The sequence below is a fragment of the Oryzias latipes genome, chromosome 2, assembly GCF_053564925.1.
Source record: "Oryzias latipes strain Hd-rR chromosome 2, Olatipes_Hd-rR_3.1".
In the NCBI taxonomy this organism is placed as follows: domain Eukaryota; kingdom Metazoa; phylum Chordata; class Actinopteri; order Beloniformes; family Adrianichthyidae; genus Oryzias; species Oryzias latipes.
Window position 1 is genome coordinate 3,859,152 of NC_136238.1, and position 23,647 is coordinate 3,882,798.

General features: G+C 43.5%; 1 protein-coding gene across 1 annotated transcript in view; it reads left to right on the forward strand.

Moving 5' to 3' along the window:
- The window catches only part of LOC144982190 (NACHT, LRR and PYD domains-containing protein 12-like), a 298,037-nt gene extending 275,220 nt beyond the window's left edge, over positions 1-22,817 (forward strand). The window contains exons 7-10 of the mRNA XM_078930230.1: positions 12,381-12,557; positions 20,084-20,260; positions 21,920-22,093; positions 22,406-22,817. Coding sequence (XP_078786356.1) covers positions 12,381-12,557; positions 20,084-20,260; positions 21,920-22,093; positions 22,406-22,412 — 535 coding nt within the window. The 3' untranslated portion in view covers positions 22,413-22,817. The remainder of the gene's footprint in view (positions 1-12,380; positions 12,558-20,083; positions 20,261-21,919; positions 22,094-22,405) is intronic.
- The last annotated feature ends 830 nt before the right edge of the window (positions 22,818-23,647 follow it).

A 23,647-nucleotide genomic window follows, 5' to 3' on the forward strand; every position in this document is an offset into this window, starting at 1 on the left:
CAATGTAATTTTAAAAGGGCCATACAGTAATGTAATGTCCCTTTCCCACACTGAGGCACGGATACTTAACCTCTTTTAAGGTTCTTTATTCTGGTTACTGTAGACCGCAACAAACGCCGTACAATTAATTCAGCAACTCCTGAATCTCTCCCGCCGAGACGAGAGAGCGCTTCTCCCAACTTTATATTCCCTCACTGCTGCAAGAGCCCTCCTATTTCCATTATTCGGCCCATGGCTGAACCCCATTGGTCCAAACTCCCCAACGACAGGCTGAGCGACAGAACTGAGGGCCAATCAGATCTTTGCATGATGCGTTCAATGAACTCTGGAATTTATAACGCTACCCAACAACAGCCACCCAGTTAAACTCAGTCCGTTACAATATGTTTAAAACTAAATATACAAGTAAATGTGTGCAATTATGTAATTTCAGCACTTTTAAAGTACAATAAGTCTGTGGATAGTTTTTTAATAACATTGTTATGCTGTTGCTGATAAATGATGACTATTTCTTAGCATTAATGTGATTCTGGTACTGTGTGGTAGTTTTGCTGATGGTCTAGTCCAGTTGATACGTGGTGAGTTTCAGCTTCATGCAGGCGTTGAGACTTCCATCCGTTAAACGTAATCGTAGGTCTGAATGTTCTTTAGATGTGAGACAGACTGCTCACATGCAGACGTGGAGCCAAACGCACCCTCACACTGCAGTGAGTGACGGGTTGTGTGTTTTAAGTTACAATGTGGCCACTCCCCCCCCCCCCCCCGCTTTCTTCTCACACATCCCTTCCCTGCAACTGCGCGCTCTTTTCTCAGAGGCAAGAGTGCACAGTTGCAGGCACGGCAATTCACAGGTTTCAGGCTGGTAAAAACTCTGTGAAATAATAGATAATAGTAAACTGTAAGTGCTGGCGCAGATTTTTTTTCTGCAAGCACCGCTACTACTGCACGCCCCTCTGGCATCACATCGCACCCGAGAATGACTGGTCTAATGATAAAAAGAGGTTATAATTAAAGATTTGTCTGCGGACCAGATGGGACCATCAAAAGAGCCATTTATGGCTCGCGAGCCATAGGTTCTCGACCCCGTGTGTTAGTGGGTAAAGTAGCTGAACTTTATGTTTTTTCTCATGTGGAAATTGTAATTTTGACTCCAAGGGATACACGACTGTTTATTTTTTTCTTTTGCTGACTTTTAGTGACAGAATTATATTTATTTGTAGACACTAAACCCCACCCTCACTCTGGTGGAAGGGATTCAGCAGCAGAGCCACCATCAGTGTCTGAATGTGAAAGTGACTGGAAAGAGCTTTGTTCATGTTTTTGGGTCAAAGTCATTAAAGAAATTGCTAAACAGCCCCCCCCCCCCCCATGCATAATTCATTTTCATTTCCAGGTGGTCATAACTTTTCATCCAAAATCTCTCCTGAAAATGTCATCTGTCAGTGTCTCATCAGGGCGGGTCCCACCTGACTGAATGGACCAAGTTCCTGGACCTCCAGCTGCATCACTGCTCCTGAACACACTTTTCTGTCTCATTGCAGGTTGAGGGGCTGCAGTTTGTCAGAGATCGGCTGTAAAGGTCTGGGCTCAGCTCTGAAGAAAAACCCGTCCAATCTGACAGAACTGGACCTGAGCAGGAACCAGAACCTGCAGGATCCAGGAGTTCTTCATCTGTGTGGTTTTCTGGAGAGTCCAGACTGCAGACTGCAGACTCTGAGGTCAGACTCCATGTTTCAGTTGTGTTCACATCAATATGATGAGTCCAGATGACTGACTGATGACATGACTACAGAGTGATGACTGACCCCCCCCATTCCCACCTTACCGTATGCTGCTGCTGAGACTCTGAGGCTCCTTTTTCTCTTTTTTCAGAGGTTCTCATGTAGATCTAGTCTGACAATAATCCTGTCCACAGAGGAATGTTTTCAGTCTAACTTTGAATGTAGAAGAAACTGAGTCGGCCTCTCTTCCATGAGCTGGGAGTTTATTCCAGAAAACAGGGGCTTGGTGGCTGAACGCTCTACCTCCAACTGTACTTTTACTCATTCTAGGAACCACAAGCAGTCCTGCATTTAGTGAGTGAAGTGTTCTGATTGGATGGTAAGGGACTATGAGGTCTTTGATATAGGATGGGGTACTCTGACAGAAGAGGAATTGACAGAAAATGCTCTTTGTTCCTAATTCTGCCTCCAAGTGATTCTTTGTTGTGTTGTATGGTGTGCGCTTGTGTAGCTTGCTAGGTGCTATTTTCATCTGTGTTGTTGTGAGAAGTGGGCAGGCTGACTTTACTCAGAACAACAGAAGTTGAATTCTTCAGAGCTTGTTGTGTGTGTGACCTTCAGACACACTCCAATATTGCATTGCTCTGTCATTTCTCTCCATCAAATGTGCCGTTAACTATCTGAACTAGTTCAGCAGCAGTCCTGGTCATCAGTTCTTCAGGGCCAAACCGCTAATCCCAGTTCTTTTGGAAATCTGGACTCATTGTGGATTTCTCTGGAACACAGAGGAGGATTTCCTGTTCTAAAGGTTCTGAACAGGGTTCTGTTCATTTAGCTTTGCTGTTGGAAAATTCTACAATGTCTCTTTGATGGGTTTTCATGAATCAGCAACTTTGTTTTCATGAATCAGCAACTTTGTTTTCATGAATCAGCAACTTTGTTTTCATGAATCAGCAACTCTGTTTTCTTGAATCTTCATCCTCCGTAAAATATCTGCAGGGGGTTTAAAGTTTCTATATTCTCTTGATTTGTGTCAGATCTATTAAAATGTGATCCAGATTTTCCCATTGAAGATTTTTTTTACCCATAATTCAAAGTGATCTTCAATTCTGAATGAACAATTCATTTTACACTGTGATGATGTCACAGTGTAACAATTTAGGATTCAAGATAAAGAAAAACTATTTGAATTTTTTATTTGATTTGATTTTTATTTAAAATGGTTTCTTTCAAGCATTCAAGTAAAAATAATACATAAAAAACATTACAATCATTAGCTATACATTCATACAAAGAAAATTAAATATTGCTTAATGGGAGCAGAAGGAAGTGAACTTCTATAATCCACCCCTGTTCTACTGTAACCATTTTATTAATGAGTTATCATTATCTAGTTCATCACTTTTATCAGACAGAATTAAGAATCCTTAGGGATCAATAAATTGCACGACAAAGATGAATAACCTAATTATTATGTAAAATATATGTACTTTAGAAAGCAACATGGCAAATACAGATCAGTTATCTACAATATGTTTATTACATTCATTAAAAAAATCATGCACATGATTAGAAATAATACTACATCAGTAAAATAAACATGACACGGTTTCAAAAATCTTAATAGCAAAAATTAATCATGGATCAAGTTAAATATATGTAGAAATTTAGTTTCTTTAGAAAAAAATCATGAATCCATTTTTGGAGCAAGTGAATTAATTTAATTAGAAATCAATTAATTTTAGCATTTTCAATAAATTACAGATTTCTATTTATCTTTATTTTCTTTTTAATCTTTATTTCAGTCAGACAACTGATGCAGTAATATTTATTTTCACATCTTTTGTTTTGCTTTAACATTTCTTTATAATTGGCATTTCACATTATTTTAGTTTGGCATAAGACTCCATACATTTCCATGAGACAAATTTCTATAAACTTTTTTGTAATAACTATGCCCAACACCAAATTCATCAAGGTTGGATAGAATTTAAATATATATCAGTAGGGGGGTGGGGCTTCTTGGCCCTGTCCCGTGGGGGGGCTGCCTGGAGGACACTAACTCCTGGTCGACAGAACAGTCACTCAAGACTGCAAGTCACGACACACCAACCTGTGCACAGCCGGGATTGATTACAAGAAGGCTCAATGCCACACACATGGCTCAATGAATGCTTGGAGCTGTACAATATCAACAGGACTCAAAGGCCGCCTTCACACTGCATTGTTCAAGTGACCCAGTTCCGATTTTTTCCTCTCATTTGGCACAGATCGGATATGACCGGTAAACGTGTAAGTAGGACAAAAGCGCATGGATTCCGTTTTTCTCAGATCGGATACAGGCCTCTCATATGTGGAAATAGATCGGAAACGAATCGGATATGTGCATTTGCGTGTGCCATGTAAGCAGACAAATCGGATATTTCCCAGTAAATGGGAGTCGTACTCAGTGACGTCAATTCAGGGCACCACCAACTGGGATCACATGACTTATTAAGGTGCTTTTGTGCTGATTTTGCTGTCAGCGTGTTACCTTTCCGCCTCAGGCTTCAGACCGTAGTTGGAAACCGCTGTTATGTCCGGTCCGGACGCAAACGGTAACTAACGAAGCGGGACACCGTTGCTATGGAACAGGCTAGAAGCCGTTTATTTCTTTGGGCGGCGTGTATGATGGGGACCGTGTGTGTGTGTGAGCGCGTGCTTGCGTGTGTACGTGTGTGTAAGGAGAGGAGAGGAGAGGGGGTGTGAGCGCGGAGCAAACTCTCATCCCTCTGCTGTTTCCAAAGCTTCATCATTGTTGGATCAACAACATGGTTACCAAGATGGCGGCGGCGCGTGCACACTTAGCGGCACAGCGCTCTCTGTTTTTATTTTTATTTTCATGTTTTTGTTGGTGCTACAGACACTGGAAGCGTTTACTCAGTACAGCAGGATGGAACTTCTTCAAATTAGTTGGAATTGTCAATTTAATACTCCCCCAAAGTCGGACTTTATACCACCCGAGATCCAACGGACTGCCACGGCCTTAACCATACCCCCCCTGTGGCCAAAGAGACGGAGAAGATACCGTAAACAAAAGCGGGTAGGAGAAGCGGAGCACGCGCTAGACTACATGCTAACCCGCATCGACCAGCTCTCCCCAGTCTCTTCCTCGATAACGTAAGATCGCTCGCCAACAAACTGGATGAGTTTCGGCTACGGATCGTCTCGCGGCGGATGGACAGCTGAGTGGCCATCATAACAGAAACCTGGCTGGACAATAACACACCTAACGCCGCAGTGGAGCTAGCGGACCGTTCTTTGTTCCGCGCGGATCGGACTGCAGACTCCGGTAAGGGCAGAGGCGGCGGACTGGCGCTTTACATTAACAACTCCTGGTGTGCAGCCACACACATCATCGGAATGCACTGCATACCCGATCTGGAATACCTGGCGGTGAAATGCAATACATCCCACCTCAAGCTAACGCTAAGCTAGCGCTGGAGGAGCTCTACTGTCTGATCAGCAGGCAGTTGAACTCCAACTCAGAAGCAGCTGTGATCGTGGCAGGAGACTTCAGTCATGTGGAACTCAAAGCAGTGCTCCCCAAATTTCAGAAGTTTATTCACTTTCCCACCAGAGACAACAACACACTGGATCAAGTTTACTGCAATATCCCAGGTGCATACAAGGCTGCAGCAGCTCCTCACCTGGGCATGTCAGATCACATCTCTGTGGAGCTAACCCCCACATACAGACCTAAGATCTGCAGGACCAAACCAACCATCAAAACAGTTCAGGTATGGACCGAAGAGGCTTCTTCTGCACTACAGGACTGTTGTGAACTCACTGACTGGGAGGTGTTTAAAGATGGCTCAGACCTGGAGGCCTACACAACATCCGTCCTGAGCTATGTGCAGTTCTGTACCGATGCTGTTCTGCCCACAAAGTCCATCAAAGTGTACCCAAACCAGAAACCATGGTTTGATGGATCAGTACGGTCTTTGCTCAAAGCTCGGGATGCAGCCTACAGGTCAGATGACAGGCTGGCCTACAGCAGAGCCTGGACAGAGCTGAGGAGGGGCATCAACCAGGCCAAACGCAGACAACGGGTGGAACAGCACTTTGCTAATAACAACCCGCGGGAGATGTGGAGAGGCATCAGAACCATCACAGACCACAGGAGCAGCATGCAGCAGACCACTCATGACCCCACCCTGCCTGACACTCTAAACACCTTCTTTGCACTCTTCGACACGCCCGGCAGCAGCAGGGACTCTGGTCCTCTATTACAGATCGAGGAGCAGTCCCAGCCTCTCGTCCTGCAGCTACATCGGGGGAGTGTCGGAGAACCGTAAATTAAAAATAAGGTGTCTCCCCCAAAAGTTTTGGATTCTTTCTTAACCCACTCTGGAGGCTGAGGGTTCAGTACGGAAAAGTGAACCCCGAGGAAATATCCAGTGTGTTTCTGACCACGGTCGGGAAAGAGAAGTCATCGCGCAGGAAAGGTTCAACACTTGGATCAAACTGTTAGTACAGCACGTCTGCAAACACTTCCTCATTCAAAACTCAGAGAGAGCCGAGCAGCCCTCCTTTTTTTCCTCTCCCCTCAGAAGCGCCCAAGGCATCGCCTCCTTCCGTCGCTGCCTCTCCATGACAACCGCAGTCACACAAAAGTCTGAAGGAGGTCCGCGGAAGGCAGAAATGCTGCTACGTAGTCCTCAGAACGTCTATGTTTGACAGTTTCAGCATTGTAAAGTGTAAATGCAAAAATCAGAGACGGGTCACTTTTAGAAGATGATGTAAGCGGGTCGTCAGAAAAATCGGATATAGTCAGAAAATCGGATATGAGCATCAAGACCTGCAGTGTAAATGCGGCCTAAGAGCCTTCATACGAAACTGAATGAAGCTGTGGAAAACCACCCTTGAAGCCAATGGGAAGCCACTTGCACAAGTGTCCATCAAATGTGGGATACACCAAGGTGATGCTCTGTCCCCACTGCTGTTGTGCATAGGTCTGAACCCCCTCAGCCAAATAATCAACAAGACTGCCAGTATAGCTTAGTCAGTTTGTTAGTTCATTTTAGTATTTTACTATTGAATTCTCTGTATTCGCGATCCTTTTTAGTTCATGTTTCACTTCGAAGCCCATCGAGACGACTGTTGTTGTGATTTTGGGCTATACAAATAAAATTGAATTGAATTGAATTGAACTGGCTATGGATACCGACTCAGAAATGGGGCCAACACCTGTCACCTCCTCTACATGGATGACATCAAGCTAAATGCTAAGAGCGAGCGTGACATTGACTCCCTGATCCACACCACCAGGATCACTGGACCCCTGCATGGGATATACCCATGCAGGGGTCCAGTGATCCTGGTGGTGTGGATCAGGGAGTCAATGTCACGCTGAAGTGGCTGATATCAAGAAGTGGCTGATGTCAAGAAGTCCTACCAATGGCTAGAAAGGGCTGGCCTACAGGACAGCACTGAAGCGCTCATCCTGTCAGCTCAGGAACAAGCCCTGAGCACCAGAGCCATAGAGGCTCAGATCTACCACACCAGACAAGACCCAAGGTGTAGATGTACCACACCAGACAAAACCCAAGGTGTAGATCTACCACACCAGACAAGACCCAAGGTGTAGATGTACCACACCAGACAAGACCCAAGGTGTAGATGTACCACACCAGACAAGACCCAAGATGTAGATCTACCACACCAGACAAGATCCAAGGTGTAGATCTACCACACCAGACAAGATCCAAGATGTAGATCTACCACACCAGACAAGATCCAAGGTGTAGATCTACCACACCAGACAAGACCCAAGGTGTAGATCTACCACACCAGACAAGACCCAGGGTGTAGGCTGTGCAAAGAGACGCCTGAAACAATCCAGCACATAACTGCAGGGTGTAAGATGCTGGCAGGTAAAGCATACATGGAGCGCCACAATCAAGTGGATGGAATAATATACAGGGACATGTGTGCAGAATATGGACTGGAAACCTCAAGGTCAAAATGGGAAACGCCTCTAAAGGTGGTAGAGAATGAGAGGGCAAAGATCCTGTGGGACTTCCAGATCCAGGCTGATATGATGGTAATGGTGAACCAACCAGACATTGTAGTGGTGGATAAAGAACAGAGGAAAGCCATTGTGGTGGATGTGGCAGTGCCAAGCGATGGGCACTTCACATCAGGAAGAGGGAACATGAGAAACTGGAGAAATACCAGGGACTGAGAGAAGAACTGGAGAAAGATAAGATAAAGATACTTTATTGATCCCAGCTTGGGAAGTTGGGTTGTTGCAGCGTCGGCGTTAGGCTCAAGATACAAACATACACACAATAGACGACAACAGAGAACCAGAACAATCAATCGGAAGAAACATCAGTGAATTAGAACAGTTGTATTGCTTGCCACATCAGGAGAGAAAAACAGACAGACCATAAATGACTTCATCTATTGCACATGGATGACAAGTTATAGAGTCCAATGGAGTGGGGTATGAAAGATTTCCTGAAGCGGTTGGTGTGACAGCGAAGCTGCCTTAACCTATTGGAGAAGGAGCTCCGCTGACCATCCAGAACAGGATGGAGAGGATGCTCAGGATTATCCATGATGGATACCAGCTTGTTTAGAGTCCTCCTCTTCATCAGACTGAGGCTCAGGTTAAAGAAAACAGTGGAAATCTGGAAAACAGTGGATAGCTGGGCGGCACAGGACTTCAGTATCCTGGGGCTGATGCCGTCTGGGCCAGGAGCCTTCCGTTGGTTAATTTTTTCCAGCTGTCTCCTCACCTGGTCGGTCGTCACAGTCACTGGGGGGGGCTGGGTTGGTGCAAGGACGGGGGTGGTTTCAGTCTGGTCAGGTAGGCAAAAGGAAGATGAGGGAGAGGGGGGTTGAGGGGGGGTTGCATAATGAGGGGTGGGTGGTTGTGAGGATGCCGGAGGGGGGGTGGGGTGGACCTGTGCAGTAGGAGAGCTAAATCTATTGAAAAAGATGTTCAGGTCGTTAGCGCTTTCTCTGTCGCCCTCACATAATCTGCTTCTCCCCCCGCATCCAGTAATCCTTTTCATCCCAGACCACACCTCTCTCATGTTGTTTTGCTGGAGTTTTGCCTCCAGCTTTCCCTTGTAGGCATTCTTACATTCCCTCAACTTGTCTCTCAGCTGGTGCTGCACCCTTTTCAGCCACTCCTTGTCACCCGACCTGAAGGCCCTCTTCTTCTCATTCAAAAGGGCCTTCAGGTCACTTGTAATCCACGGTTTGTTGTTGGGGTAACAGCAGACAGTCCTCGTGGGCATGATGGTGTTCTCACAGAATTTAATGTTTTCAGTGATACAGTCAGTCGTGCTGTTGATCTCCTCACCGTGGGGCAGACGGAGAGCATCCCAGTCTGTGCACTCGAAGCAGTCCTGCAGGGTCTCCTCAGCCTCTGGAGTCCACTTCTTCACCCTCCTTTTGGACAGGGGCATTCTCCTGACCAAAGGAATGTACTTAGGAGAAAGCAGTACAAGATTGTGGTCAGACCTCCCAAGGGGGGGGGGGGGGGGGGGGGGCTGTATCGCTGTATGCTCCCAGGGTATTAGCATACAGCAGATCTAGGGTTTTGTTGTCATGGGTGGGGCAGTCCACATACTGTGTAAATTCAGTAAGAGTCCGGTCCAAGTTAACATGATTAAAGTCACACGTGATAACTATAAATGCGTTTGGTTGTTGTTCCTGTAGCCGGGAGATGGTGTTGCTGATGACGTCAGTAGCTGCGTCAGCATCAGCTGATGGTGGAATGTAAACCGTAACCACGATGGCGGATGTAAACTCCCGGGGCAAATAATAAGGCCGCATGGAAAGTGAAGGTGACAGTGGTGCCTGTGGTAATTGGAGCACTCGGGGGAGTAACCCCTGTTGGCCTCCCATTCGTCCTTCGCAGATTCGGGTGGTTCAGGACGTCCAAAAATAAAAAATGTGCAGTTGGGAAATGAAAAGACACACAAGAGTCTGCATGAATTTTCAAACCTTTTGCAAAAGGGGAGAGGTGGAAAAACACGACCTGTTAGGCTCTGTGGCTGTCCGCTCTCCCTGGCCTCAAGGCAAAAAGGCTTTTTTTATTATTCAGTCAGCGAAGACGAAAGCATACAAAATACGTCATTACAATGGTGTGTTTTTGTCTAGTCTGCATTGCAGGTGTCATGGCTCCATAAACACTCCAGTACAGAAAGAAAACAGAGACCAAAAGTCACAAACAGGCCTCCTGGTGACCTCGGCACATATTATCTGTTACTGAGGGCAGGAACCAAGCATATTTCTGCAGTACAATATACATGCATAAATAGAATCCATTAAATGCATAATAACAGAAACTTAGACAATATAATAGAACCCCTGTAATGTATAATGAAAAGATCATAGAAAATATTATGGAAACCCTGTCTACCTCAACACCCCCAAGCTGGAGTAATGGCTACAACAGATACCTGGAAAGACCTCAGACCTCTCAGTCCAAAAAAGAACAGGAACAGCTAAGATACTGCAGGACCCTCAAGCTCCCAGGCCTCTGGTAGAGGACTCAAGCTTGGAGGAGAAACCACCAGCGGAGGGTGAGAGGGGCAAGTTTTTTTATTTTTCTTATATCTGTGTCTAATTAGATGAAATGTGTTTCGGACGCATTCCATATTCAGACTTACAAGTATGACTGCTATGTGTGACTGGGCACCATTGGCCGTTGGGCCACTCCCTTTCGAGAACAGCGGCAAACGCCAACCTGTAAGACAACACAACTTAACATCCAAATCCGAAGCATCCCCTGGAATAATATGATAAAAAGCAACATCCATAATTTAGAAACTTTCATCTGAGAACTATGAACGAGCTTAACGCTATAATTTCGATGATTCTATCCGGCATATTATGATACAAGCTTAAGTAACCTCCAATTTCGAGCTACATGCATATCGTAACAGAGCTTAAGAACATCCTAATTTTAATGCTTCCACCTGGCAATATAGTTTTTCTTTAAATCTAATCTGAAATTTTGTATGCCATTCTGATGGTAACACATTGCTTGATTCAAGTAAGAAATCTCATTGAAACTGGGAGGAGGTTTACCGCCTCTTCACTTTCAGTGCAGAGTAGGTACGTGGAGTGCAGTCGTCGTTGCAGCTCCAGATCAAGGTGCAGGGGCAACAATCTGCAGGCAAACTGCAGGACGAGCAGTGACTGTGGAACTTAGAAGCCATCTGACTTTGTCGAGGGTTTTACATCATCCGCCAGAAACCGGATTGCTGACCGGGGAGTATGGGTTGCAGGCTCAGGAAGTGATGCATAGATAGAGACAAAGCAATATTAGTCTTGGCAATGAATATATATAATTTAGAACTGATAAGATTAGAATGCTTGAGATAAAGGGAATTAAGTGCTTTTAAGAACAACTCTGAGAAAGATCAATCCAGTAGTGAGTTAAAAGAGAAGGTTCTATTTGTGGATTCATTGCACCATAGAAAACCACCCCCTCTCGGGTGGGGCCCGGCATTGGGCCCTCCTGGCGCTGCGAGGGGGCTGCTCTCCTGGTTCGGCTGGGGCGGCACTCTCTTTCTCCACATGCCTTCCTGCTCTCTGGCTCTGGGGGCCTCGTGGCGGTCCTGCTTGCCCTGGCCTGGGTGGCGGACGTGGTCACCCGGGGGGCGGTTGTTCTCTGCCTGCTGCCGTGTGGCGTTGGGGGCTTCTGGCTGCTGTGGCTGCTGCGGCGGGGATCTGGGTGTGGGGGTGCCTGGGCGCTCCTCCTCCTTCTTTTCACATTCCACCATCCTTTGCACTAATAGTTTACCTGATTGAATGACTGAAATATTTCACACTAGTTGGTTTAAAGGCATAAGTATACGTGTGTGAACACTATCTGTATTGTGTACATGTTGACATGTGGACATTTTTGCACCTAACAGGTGTGTTGATGACATTTGAGTGTGTCTGTGTGGACACACTCAAATGCGCCCCTTTGAGATTTGTATACTATCTGAACCTTACCGTAATGATAAACATCCAGTAGCTTGTTGCTCTATGCTGCTTCATGGTTTTACCCCCCACCCCTTCCTATGATTACCCTCCTACCCCCCTCTCTCTAACATCCCTCTCTCTTCTCCCCTTCTTTCCTTTTCCGTACGGTCCAACACAAAATAATTTCAAAAACAATTAAAATGAATGAAGTTTGGCCTTGATTATAAAAGGGGTTTATTCAGACATACCTTTGGTTTGTCAGAAGATTCATAACCCCTATTGTTAAAGTAAAATATGTCCAACACAAGAGGCCTTCAGCTCTCATCTGTCTGCCCAGCTGTTGAACAGGACAAGTTACAAAAACAAAAAACAAAATGAAAATCCATTTTTCAACTGTCAGTTCCATTTCATTTTAAAGTTATATTAAATCTAACGCATTTTCATTCACTTTCATGTTTTCAGATCAACGTATAAAAGAAATTGCTAAACAGCCCCCCCCCCCCCCGCCATGCATAATTCATTTTAATTTCCAGGTGTTCATGATTTTTCATCCAAAATCTCTCCTGAAAATGTCATCTGTCAGTGTCTCATCAGGGCGGGTCTCACCTGACTGAATGGACCAAGTTCCTGGACCTCCAGCTGCATCACTGCTCCTGAACACACTTTTCTGTCTCATTGCAGGTTGAGGGGCTGCAGATTGTCAGAGATCAGCTGTGAAGTTCTGGTCTCAGCTCTGAAGAAAAACCCGTCCAATCTGACAGAACTGGACCTGAGCTGGAACAAGAACCTGCAGGATCCAGGAGTTCTTCATCTGTGTGGTTTTCTGGAGAGTCCAGACTGCAGACTGCAGACTCTGAGGTCAGACTCCATGTTTCAGTTGTGTTCACATCAATATGAGTCCAGATGACTGACTGATGACATGACTACAGAGTGATGACTGACCCCCCCATTCCCACCTTACCGTATGCAGCTGCTGAGACTCTGAGACTCCTTTTTCTCTTTTTTCAGAGGTTCTCATGTAGATCTAGTCTGACAATAATCCTGTCCACAGAGGAATGTTTTCAGTCTAACTTTGAATGTAGAAACTGTGTCGGCCTCTCTTCCATGAGCTGGGAGTTTATTCCAGAAAACAGGGGCTTGGTGGCTAAACGCTCTACCTCCAACTGTACTTTGACTAATTCTAGGTGTTAGAGGTAGGACTTTTCCCAAATTAAGAGAAGAACCACACAGGAGATGAGAACTTATGCTAGCGTTCTGCAGAAGGAGAATCTGTGTGTGACAGCGCGAACTGTTACAGAGGAGTTCAGCCTTCTCATTGGATCCAGTCTGGTTTTATTGGTGGCAGGGTTTGATAACATAATAGTGGGTTATTCAATCAAGCAGTACAGGAACATCATATTCTTGTATAGTCAGAACTTTTCAGGTCATTGTTTTCTTACTGAAAGATAGACATGAGGCGAACATATCATGGTGATAATAGCGTGTAAGCAAATGATAATTACATAACCCTAATTCTAGGAACCACAGCAGTCTTTTTCTTTATTTATTTATTTATTTAACAGGGACATTAAAAGCTGCAATGCGCCAGAATTCGCCCAAAGGCTATTTTTCATCTGTAGTCCCCGGACAGGTGTTAAAATCGTCAACCAAAAAAGTGTGAAGCATTGAATTAAATACATTAATAGAAAATATACATGTACAATAGACAGTCATTTAAAATACATGAAACATGCTCATAGTGAGAAACATAAAAAGCAAATATAAGACACAAAGGTGACAGATCAGACACGGAGGGGCAGGCATTAACATGTCTCTCCCAGCATATACTGCTGCCAAGATGGCAGCACGCACTCTGTCTGTCTGTTAGCGTACTGTGAATGAATGAGTTTATTTTTTATTTTTCCTTAAAGACTTTTAAGCTATTTTAGATCACAATTTATAGTTGTTTCGGGCCTTTCTTAGAATGGTATTTTGTTTATTTTGTTTTTCAATTACTGTGCTTGTTTTTAGAAAGGCTAGCTCCGAAACTCTGCGAGTCAAAGTCTACTCGATTCATTAAGACCCAAACCAGGGCTGGTTCACTGTGATATACAAAGGAACGCTCCATTTTATTTATTTTTATTTTTTTCGACGATCATGAACTGTATGCGATCTGCGGTCATCATGAAGATGGTCACCGGGTGATCGTCACTGGATTCCTGGCGTGACTAACCTTTGACGGGCCTTATACTTCATCAATTAAGGGAAGTCCCAATTTACTTTCTCTCGAAGCTGGCACACTATTATATATATTTTTTGCCAAAGTTGAGATGCTGATGGCGTCCTGCTTTCCTAGCAGTGTGATATGCCCTATCCAAATCCAATCCAGGAGCGCTTGGCTGGTTGATGAGCTTGCTATCCTTGTGTGAGGGATCGTGTGATCTATAGACATTTAAAGCTGAACTAAGCTTGGGCAGTAATTTCACTCTTTTTGCCCGCAGCTTTCAAGCTCCGTGTTCCTTCCTGTTTGTGTGGCACGTCACGGGAGGACGTCTGACAAAAAACACAACAACAAAAAAATAAAACGGTTCTCGGTGTATCCCGAACTGGATTCTGGCAGAAATCTGGACTGAAGGCTGCCATGGCCAAAGATTTAAATACCTTCCTTCGGAGCCCCCGGCAAATAATATCAAGGGTTGAAATATTCTTCCTGCTAACATTGGCCTCATATTCCATCGGAGACTTTGGGATTGCCGTAGCTCTTTGGGAGTCAGATGACTCATGTCCAGTGAATCCAGTGTGTTGTGTATTTCATGCTGGAACAAAAACTTTTATTCATGAATGTCATAATGCTTATGCGTCTGTGTGTCTCTCAGACAATTCAAATGAACTGCTGCATCTCAGCTGTGTAATGGCTCTCCAGATGAATTTTACTATAAACTCTATAGCCTTCTTAAAAACGTTCCCATCTCTAGGACCTTCAAATGCAGTATGTAAGGCCGCCTTTACACTGCATTGTTCAAGTGACCCAATTTCGATTTTTTTTTCCTCTCACGTGGCACAGATCGGATATGACCGGTAAACGTGTAAGCAGGACAAAAGCGCATGGATTCCGTTTTTCTCAGATCTGATTCAGCCCTCACTCATATGTGGAAATAAATTGGATACGAATCAGATCCGTGCATTTGCGTGTGCCATGTAAGCAGACAAATCGGATATTCCCCAGTAAATGGGAGTCGTACGTCAGTGACGTCAATTCAGGGCACCACCAACTGGGATCACATGACTAATTAAGGTGCTTTTGTGCTGATGTTGCTGTCAGCGTGTTACCTTTCCGCCTCAGGCTTCAGACCGTAGTCGGTAACCGCTGTTATGTCTGGTCCGGACGCAAACGGTATGAAAAACTAATGAAGCGGGACACCGTTGCTATGGAACAGGCTAGAAGCCATTTATTTCTTTGGGGGGCGTGTATGATGGGGACCGTGTGTGTGTGTGTGTAAGGAGAGGAGAGCGGGTGTGAGCGCGGAGCGGGGGAGTGTCGGAGAACCGTAAATTAAAAATAAGGTGTCTCCCCCAAAAGTTTTGGAGTCTTTCTTAACCCCCTCTGGAGGCTGAGGGTTCAGTACGGAAAAGAGAACCCCGAGGAAATCTCCCGTGTGTTTCTGACTACGGTCGGAAAAGAGAAGTCATCGCGCAGGAAAGGTTCAACACTTGGATCAAACTGTTAGTACAGCACGTCTGCAAACACTTCCTCATTCAAAACTCAGAGAGAGCACATAAGACCGCCGAGCAGCCCCCCTTTTTACTCCCCCATGCATCCCCTCAGAAGCGCCCAAGGCAACGCCTCCTTCCGTCGCCGCCTTGCCTCCATGACAACCACAATCACAAAAGTCCGAAGGAGGTCCGAGGAAGGCGGAAATGCTGCTACGTAGTCCTCAGAACGTCTATGTTTGATAGTTTCAGCATTGTATAGTGTAAATGCAAAAATCAGAGACGGGTCACTTTTAGAAGATGATGTATGTGGGTCGTCAAAGAAATCTGATATAGTCAGAAAATCGGATATGGGCATCAAGACCTGCAGTGTAAATGCGGCCTAAGAAACCACAACTTCAAAGACGCCTCATCTTCTTATTGTTGTTAATCTCCGGGAATATTCCACCAAACCCTGGACAGATAGTCCTACTTTTAGTACTCCTGAAGATTTCAAATCTCGTAATGGTCTTGGATTCATTCATCTCAATGTTAGGAGTTTATTGCCTTAAATGGATATGATACGCATGTGGGCAATTACGACTGAAGCAGATGTAATAGTTGTTTCTGAAACATGGTTAAACAAATCAATAACTGACTTTGACATACATATCAATGGTTATAATGTTTTTAGGGCTGATCGTCCCAAAAGAGGGGGAGGTATAGCCATCTATATTAAAACTAAACTTAATACAAAAGTTCTTATGCAAACATCAATGGCAAAGAAATTTGAACTTTTAGCTCTGGATCTGGAAATCTCTAATTCTCTGCATATTACCCTGGTTGGTTGCTATAGAGCACCCTCTGCTGATAGCTCTGCTCTTCCCTCTTTAATGGAACTGCTGTCTTCCTTAAAATACAATGAAGTTGTAATAATTGGGGATTTAAACTGGAACTGGTTGCAACCTCTTTCTGATGATTTTAAATCTTACTGTGATGCCCTGAACCTCTTTCAATTAGTAAATGATCCTACTCGACCTAACCCCAAATTTCCAGAGAAATCCTCGTTAATTGATTTGATTCTTACAAATTCTCCCTCAAAGTATTCAACTGCTGCTGTATTTGCAAATGATATAAGTGATCACTGTATCATTGCTACATCGAGAAACACAAAAATGCCCAAAACCAAACCACACATTATCATAAAGCACAATGTCAAGCAATTTTGTGAACAATCCTTTTGTCAGGAACTATATGAATTTGATTGGCACACGATGATGGAAATTGATAATGTTGAAACGGCCTGGAGTTATTTCCATAATGAATTTACAAAAATCCTTGATAAACATGCTCCTATCCGGCACTATGAAGTGAAAGGTCGTAATAATCCGTGGTTTAGCTCAGATATGGCTGACCAGCTACATGAAAGGAATGTTGCATGGGCAAAAGCTAGACATTCTGATAATGCATCTGACTGGCTGGCAATCAGAAAACTACGCAATGCTTGCACTACTGCAATTCGAAATGTGAAATCTGACCATTTTTTGAAAAATACTACAGAAAATTTAAATAATCCGTCAAAGTTTTGGAAGATAGTTAAGTCCCTAAATGAAAATAATTCAGGTGTTGAGCTCCCTTCAAGTATAATGAAAAACACTGATCTAACGGACAAGACAGAGATGCTTTCATGTTTTAATGAGCATTTTGTTTCCTCTGGATTATTATTTAATTCTATAAAACATTCATTTCCTGTGAATCACGGAGACTTAACACACAATTTTTCATTTTCCCCCTTCACAACTTTAGAAGTCTCAAAAGCCCTTAAACTCCTTGATCCTACTAAATCTGCTGGTCCTGATGATCTAGAACCATATTTTATAAAAGCTGCAGCAGATTCAATCGCACTTCCACTGACCTATTTATTTAATTTGTCTTTGTCCACAAACACCATTCCGCATGTATGGAAATCAGCTTATGTGTTACTTAAAGGTGGTGACCCAACAAATTTGATTAACTATGGACCAATTTCCAACTTACCCATTTTGGCAAAAGTTTTGGGAGGTCTTATAAGTGTACAATTAAAAGAATTTCTCATTTCAAATAATATTTTAAGCCCATCACAATCAGGTTTTAGAAAGCAACACAGCACAACAACCTCAGAGCTTAAAGTTTTAAATGACATATCTGAATCCTTGGATGACAAACACCACTGTGCTGCCTTCTTCATCGACCTCTAAAGCCTTTGACACTGTGGACCATACTGTACTTAAACAGAAACTGTGCAGTATTGGGCAGTCAGAGCACATCGTCGGGTGGTTTGCAAACTACCTGTCTGACAGGACACAGTGTGTAAAGGTTCAGAACCAAAAATAAACATTTTTAAAAGTATCCTCTGGGGTTCCACAAGGCTCGATTCTTGGGCCGCTGCTATTTACCATGTATATAAACGACTTTGATAAAGGTATCATCGATAACTTGCACCTATATGCTGATGATACCATCTTGTACACTTCAGCACTTTCAGTTGAGCCTGCCATATCAAAGCTCCAATCAGCTTTTAATTAACTGCAGAACACCTTTTATCAGTTAAAACTGGTTTTAAACTCTAATAAGACTAAATACTTACTATTCTGCTATTCTCTAAAAGCAAAGCCGAACTCCAAAACCTGTCCCCAATACAACAAAAGAAGGACATTTAATTGAACTGGTCACAGAATACAAATACCTTGGTATTTTAATTGATTACTGTCTAACTTTTAAACCACATATTCAGAAACTGACTCACAGGCTGAAACTAAAATTACCCTTTTATTTCAGAATCAAATCATGTTTATCATTTGAAGCCCGTGAGAAACTTGTCACTGCCACTTTTCTGTCTGTCCTTGATTTTGGTGATGTGATTTATATGAATGCTTCTGCTTTGCGTGCTTTGGACACTGTTTTTCATGGTGCACTGCGTTTTATAACAAACATGAGGTCACTAACCCATCACTGTGTTCTGGATGCTCGGGTAGGTTGGCCCTCTTTATCCCAGCGCAGACTGAAACATTGGTACCTTTTCATTTTTTAAATGCATTCTTTGGTACAGTCTTATCTTCAGCAGCTCATAGAACTGAAGAGCAGCAGCAGCTACAGCCTGCGCTCTAAGGACATGCTCCTGCTCTCTGTGCCCAGAGTGCGCAGAGAGATGGGAAAAAGGCTTTTAGATAGTTTCGGAATGAACTCCAGAAGGAGTTAAAATTGAAAGATTTGATCTCCCTGGGCTCTTTTAAAAAATTTTTGAATGAACAATGTGACAAAGCTTTCAAACTGTAAACGATTCATTTAAAACTGTCTTTTATGATTGAGTGTGAGTGTATATAAGGGTTGTGTGTTATTGTTGTGCTGCTGCATCTTGGCCAGGACTCTCTTGCAAAAGAGATTTTTAATCTCAATGAGTTTTTTTATCCTGGTTAAATAAATGTGTCATAAAATAATAATAAGAATTAAAATAGTTCCTGCATTTAGTGAGTGAAGTGTTTTGATTGGATGGTAAGGGACTAAGAGGTCCTTAATATAGGACGGGGCCATTCCATGTAAGGCCTTATAGGTTAACAGGAGGATCTTGAACTTGATTCTGGAATCAATTAGGATCCAGTGAAGTGAAACTAACACAGGAGTGATGTGATCTCTTCTGCTAGTTCCTGCTAACAATCTAGCTGCTGCATTCTGAATAAGCTGGAGACTTCTTAAGGAACTCTTAGGACACGCTGCTAACAAAGAGTTACATTGAACATAGGAGTCATGAAGTTGAGACTTCCATCCGTTAAACGTAATCGTAGGTCTGAATGTTCTTTAGATGTGAGACAGACTGCTCACATGCAGACGTGGAGCCAAACGCACACTCACACTGCAGTGAGTGACGGGTTGTGTGTTTTAAGTTACAATGTGCCCCCCCCCCCCGCCTTCTTCACATCCCTTCCCTGCAACTGCGCACTCTTTTCTCAGAGGCAAGAGTGCACAGTTGCAGGCACGGCAATTCACAGGTTTCAGGCTGGTAAAAACTCTGTGAAATAATAGATAATAGTAAACTGTAAGTGCTGGCGCAGATTTTTTTTCTGCAAGCACCGCTACTACTGCACGCCCCTCTGGCATCACATCGCACCCAAGAATGACTGGCCTAATGATAAAAAGAGGTTATAATTAAAGATTTGTCTGCGGACCAGATGGGACCATCAAAAGAGCCATTTATGGCTCGCGAGCCATAGGTTCTCGACCCCGTGTGTTAGTGGGTAAAGTAGCTGAACTTTATGTTTTTTCTCATGTGGAAATTGTAATTTTGACTCCAAAGGATACACGACTGTTTATTTTTTTCTTTTGCTGACTTTTAGTGACAGAATTATATTTATTTGTAGACACTAAACCCCACCCTCACTCTGGTGGAAGGGATTCAGCAGCAGAGCCACCATCAGTGTCTGAATGTGAAAGTGACTGGAAAGAGCTTTGTTCATGTTTTTGGGTCAAAGTCATAAAGAAATTGCTAAACAGCCCCCCTCCCCCCCCATGCATAATTCATTTTCATTTCCAGGTGGTCATAACTTTTCATCCAAAATCTCTCCTGAAAATGTCATCTGTCAGTGTCTCATCAGGGCGGGTCCCACCTGACTGAATGGACCAAGTTCCTGGACCTCCAGCTGCATCACTGCTCCTGAAAACACTTTTCTGTCTCATTGCAGGTTGGAGTTCTGCAGTTTGTCAGAGATCAGCTGTGAAGTTCTGGTCTCAGCCCTGAAGAAAAACCCGTCCAATCTGACAGAACTGGACCTGAGCTTGAACCAGAACCTGAAGGATCCAGGAGTTCTTCATCTGTGTGGTTTTCTGGAGAGTCCAGACTGCAGACTGCAGACTCTGAGGTCAGACTCCATGTTTCAGTTGTGTTCACATCAATATGATGAGTCCAGATGACTGACTGATGACATGACTACAGAGTGATGACTGACCCCCCCATTCCCACCTTACCGTATGCTGCTGCTGAGACTCTGAGGCTCCTTTTTCTCTTTTTTCAGAGGTTCTCATGTAGATCTAGTCTGACAATAATCCTGTCCACAGAGGAATGTTTTCAGTCTAACTTTGAATGTAGAAACTGAGTCGGCCTCTCTTCCATGAGCTGGGAGTTTATTCCATAAGACAGGGGCTTGGTGGCTAAACGCTCTACCTCCAACTGTACTTTTACTAATTCTAGGAACCACAAGCAGTCCTGCATTTAGTGAGTGAAGTGTTCTGATTGGATGGTAAGGGACTATGAGGTCCTTAATATAGGACGGGGCCATTCCATGTAAGGCCTTATAGGTTAACAGGAGGATCTTGAACTTGATTCTGGAATCAACTAGGATCCAGTGAAGTGAAACTAACACAGGAGTGATGTGATCTCTTCTGCTAGTTCCTGCTAACAATCTAGCTGCTGCGTTCTGAACAAGCTGGAGACTTCTTAAGGAACTCTTAGGACACGCTGCTAACAAAGAGTTACAGTAATCCAGTCTAGACGTAACAAATGCATGGATGAGTTTTTCAGCATCACTCTTAGAAAATATATTTCTGATCTTAGCTATATTGAACAGTGAAAAAAGGCAGTTTTCCACGTCTGAGATCTGTGAGCCTTAAATGATAAATCCTGGTCAAATCAAAGCTCTTCAGAACTTCTCTCTGGGTAAATGGTCTGGCTGAAGCGCTGATCTCCTCTGCCATGATCAAACTTGCTTCACTTTGTGATTCTGCACGGCTGAAAAGCGTCTGATGAAGTGTCTGATTCTTCATCTCTTCTGCTTTCTGGATCTTCTACTCTGACAGAAGAGGGATTGACAGAAAATGCTCTTTGTTCCTAATTCTGCCTCCAAGTGTTTCTTTGTTGTATTGTATGGTGTGCGTTTGTGTAGCTTGCTAGCTGCTATTTTCATCTGTTGTTGTGAGAAGTGGGCAGGCTGACTTTACTCAGAACAACAGAAGTTGAATTCTTCAGAGCTTATTGTGTGTGTGACCTTTCTACAATGTCTCTTTGACAAGTTGACATGAATCAGCAACTTTGTTTAAATGAATCCGCAACTTTCTTTTCATGAATCTTCATCCTCTGTAAAATATCTGCAGGGGGATTAAATTTTCTATATTCTATATTTCTATATTTGTGTCAGATCAAATAAAATGTGAAAGATTTTTTTTTACCCATAATTCAAAGTGATCTTGAATTCTCAATGAACAATTCATTTGATGTAATTTGAAAATGCATTTTACAATTTAGGATTCAACATGAAGAGGTGGTGAAGAAATACTATTTAATCTGACATTTCTTAAATTAAAGCTTTGAAAATTGTTGGATTCTTAACTGTTTTGTTGTTTTTGGTTCCATAATTCAGATGAAAAAACAAATCTACTACATTATATTTTTCCTCCAAAGTCTCTCCTGAAAATGTCATCTGTCAGTGTCTCATCAGGGCAGGTCCCACCTGACTGAATGGACCAAGTTCCTGGACCTCCAGCTGCATCACTGCTCCTGAACACACTTTTCTGTCTCATTGCAGGTTGATGTACTGCAGTTTGTCAAAGACCAGCTGTGCTGCTCTGGTCTCAGCTCTGAATTTCAACCCGTCCCACCTGACAGAACTGGACCTGTGGAACAACAACCTTCAGTCTTCAGATGTTCAGCAGCTCCAGGATCTGGTGGAGAGTCCAAACTCCAAACTGCAGACTCTGAGGTCAGTAGAGGGTTAGAGTCAGTCCAGCTGCTTCCAGATGTTTGGTCCTAAAGTGAGTCTGAGAGCAAAGATGCAGAGTTTCCTGTGAAGCTGCAGCTTCTCAGTGAAGCTCTGAGGAGAATGATGACAGGCTTCAGGACAACAGTCAGCCAATCAGAGCAGCAGAAGCTCCAACAGGTGAAGATGACAGGAAGCTGCTGCTCTGAACAGGACTGAAGCTCCTGCTGCTCTTTCTGCTGCTGTGCTGCATCACTGACTGACAGACCAGGATCAGGAGACACTCCTTCATCTCTGTCTCTCTACTTTCTGCAGCTTCTGAATCTGATGTTTCTCCTGGAAGAGCAGAGAGGAGCAGCAGCAGCAGCTGGTCTGCAGAGATGTGGTGACTGGACGGTGTTCCTGGGAGGTGGAGAGCAGAGTGATGGAGGAATCAGAGGAAGTGGAGATGAGTGTCAGAGCTGCAGCAGGAACTGATCTGAGATCAGCTCCACTGTCTCTCAGTTATGGTGCTGCAGCTCCCCCAGTGGACTGATGGAGAACTGCACTTCCTCTAATTCTAACTTCTCAAACGTCACTATGGGGTCAAATTGTGAAGTTTGGTCGTTTCCTGCAAATAAACACTGATATGAATTTGTAACAACAACCAGTAAATAGCTGGTAAACTAACCTGGCTCCAGTTAGTTTCCATTTTAAATAAAAAAGTTTCCTCTTGGTTCAAAGTAAACCTGGACGGTTTCTCTAAACTGATGTGGATGGAGGCCCTAGCTCTAGCTGGAAACACTGCTACAACGTGAAGGGGATTGTCATAGATGGTTACCTCTCAGGTTGGACACTCCCCTGACCAGGTGCCAGTGGTTGTATTGATGATTGAGGATCAGATAGAAGAGTTGGAGCAGCATAGCAGCCCCAGTCTGCAGTCTAACAGTGGTGACATCAGGCTGGGCTCATGGGCTTATTTGGAAGAGAGAGAAACTGTCAACTTTGTAGGGGAGAGCTGCCATTTTCTGTCAAATCCTTGTTCTCCTGTTTCTTTTAGTGGTCAGACAGTCAGCATGTAGGTTTGGGACTTTTATTTTGTAGGATCTGAGGGAAGTTTGTTTTCTACGTTTACTAGAGGTGTGTTCTGTTTGTTGTGTTCGCCTTGGCTCTCCCTGAATTTAAGATGCTCCTAGAATAAATTCCAGTTATTCTTTATCTCCACTTCTTTGTTTTTTCTACACATTTATCTGAATTATTTCACTTATTTACGTTTTCTAGGCAAGGCAAGGCAAGGCAAGTTTATTTGTATAGCACAATTCATACACAAAGTAATTCAAGGTGCTTCACAAAACAGAAAAATGCATTAAAATCACAATACATCATAGAAATAATCAACATAAAATTTACTTTAAAAGAAAAGAAAAAAAAAATTGAAAACTGATTTAAAAATAAAGGAAGGAAAGGAAAGAAAAGTGCAGATAGGACCTTTCAGTCATATACACGGCTAAACAGAAATGTTTTAAGTCTAGATTTGAACATGAACACAGAAGAGGCCTGTCTTACGACTTCAGGGAG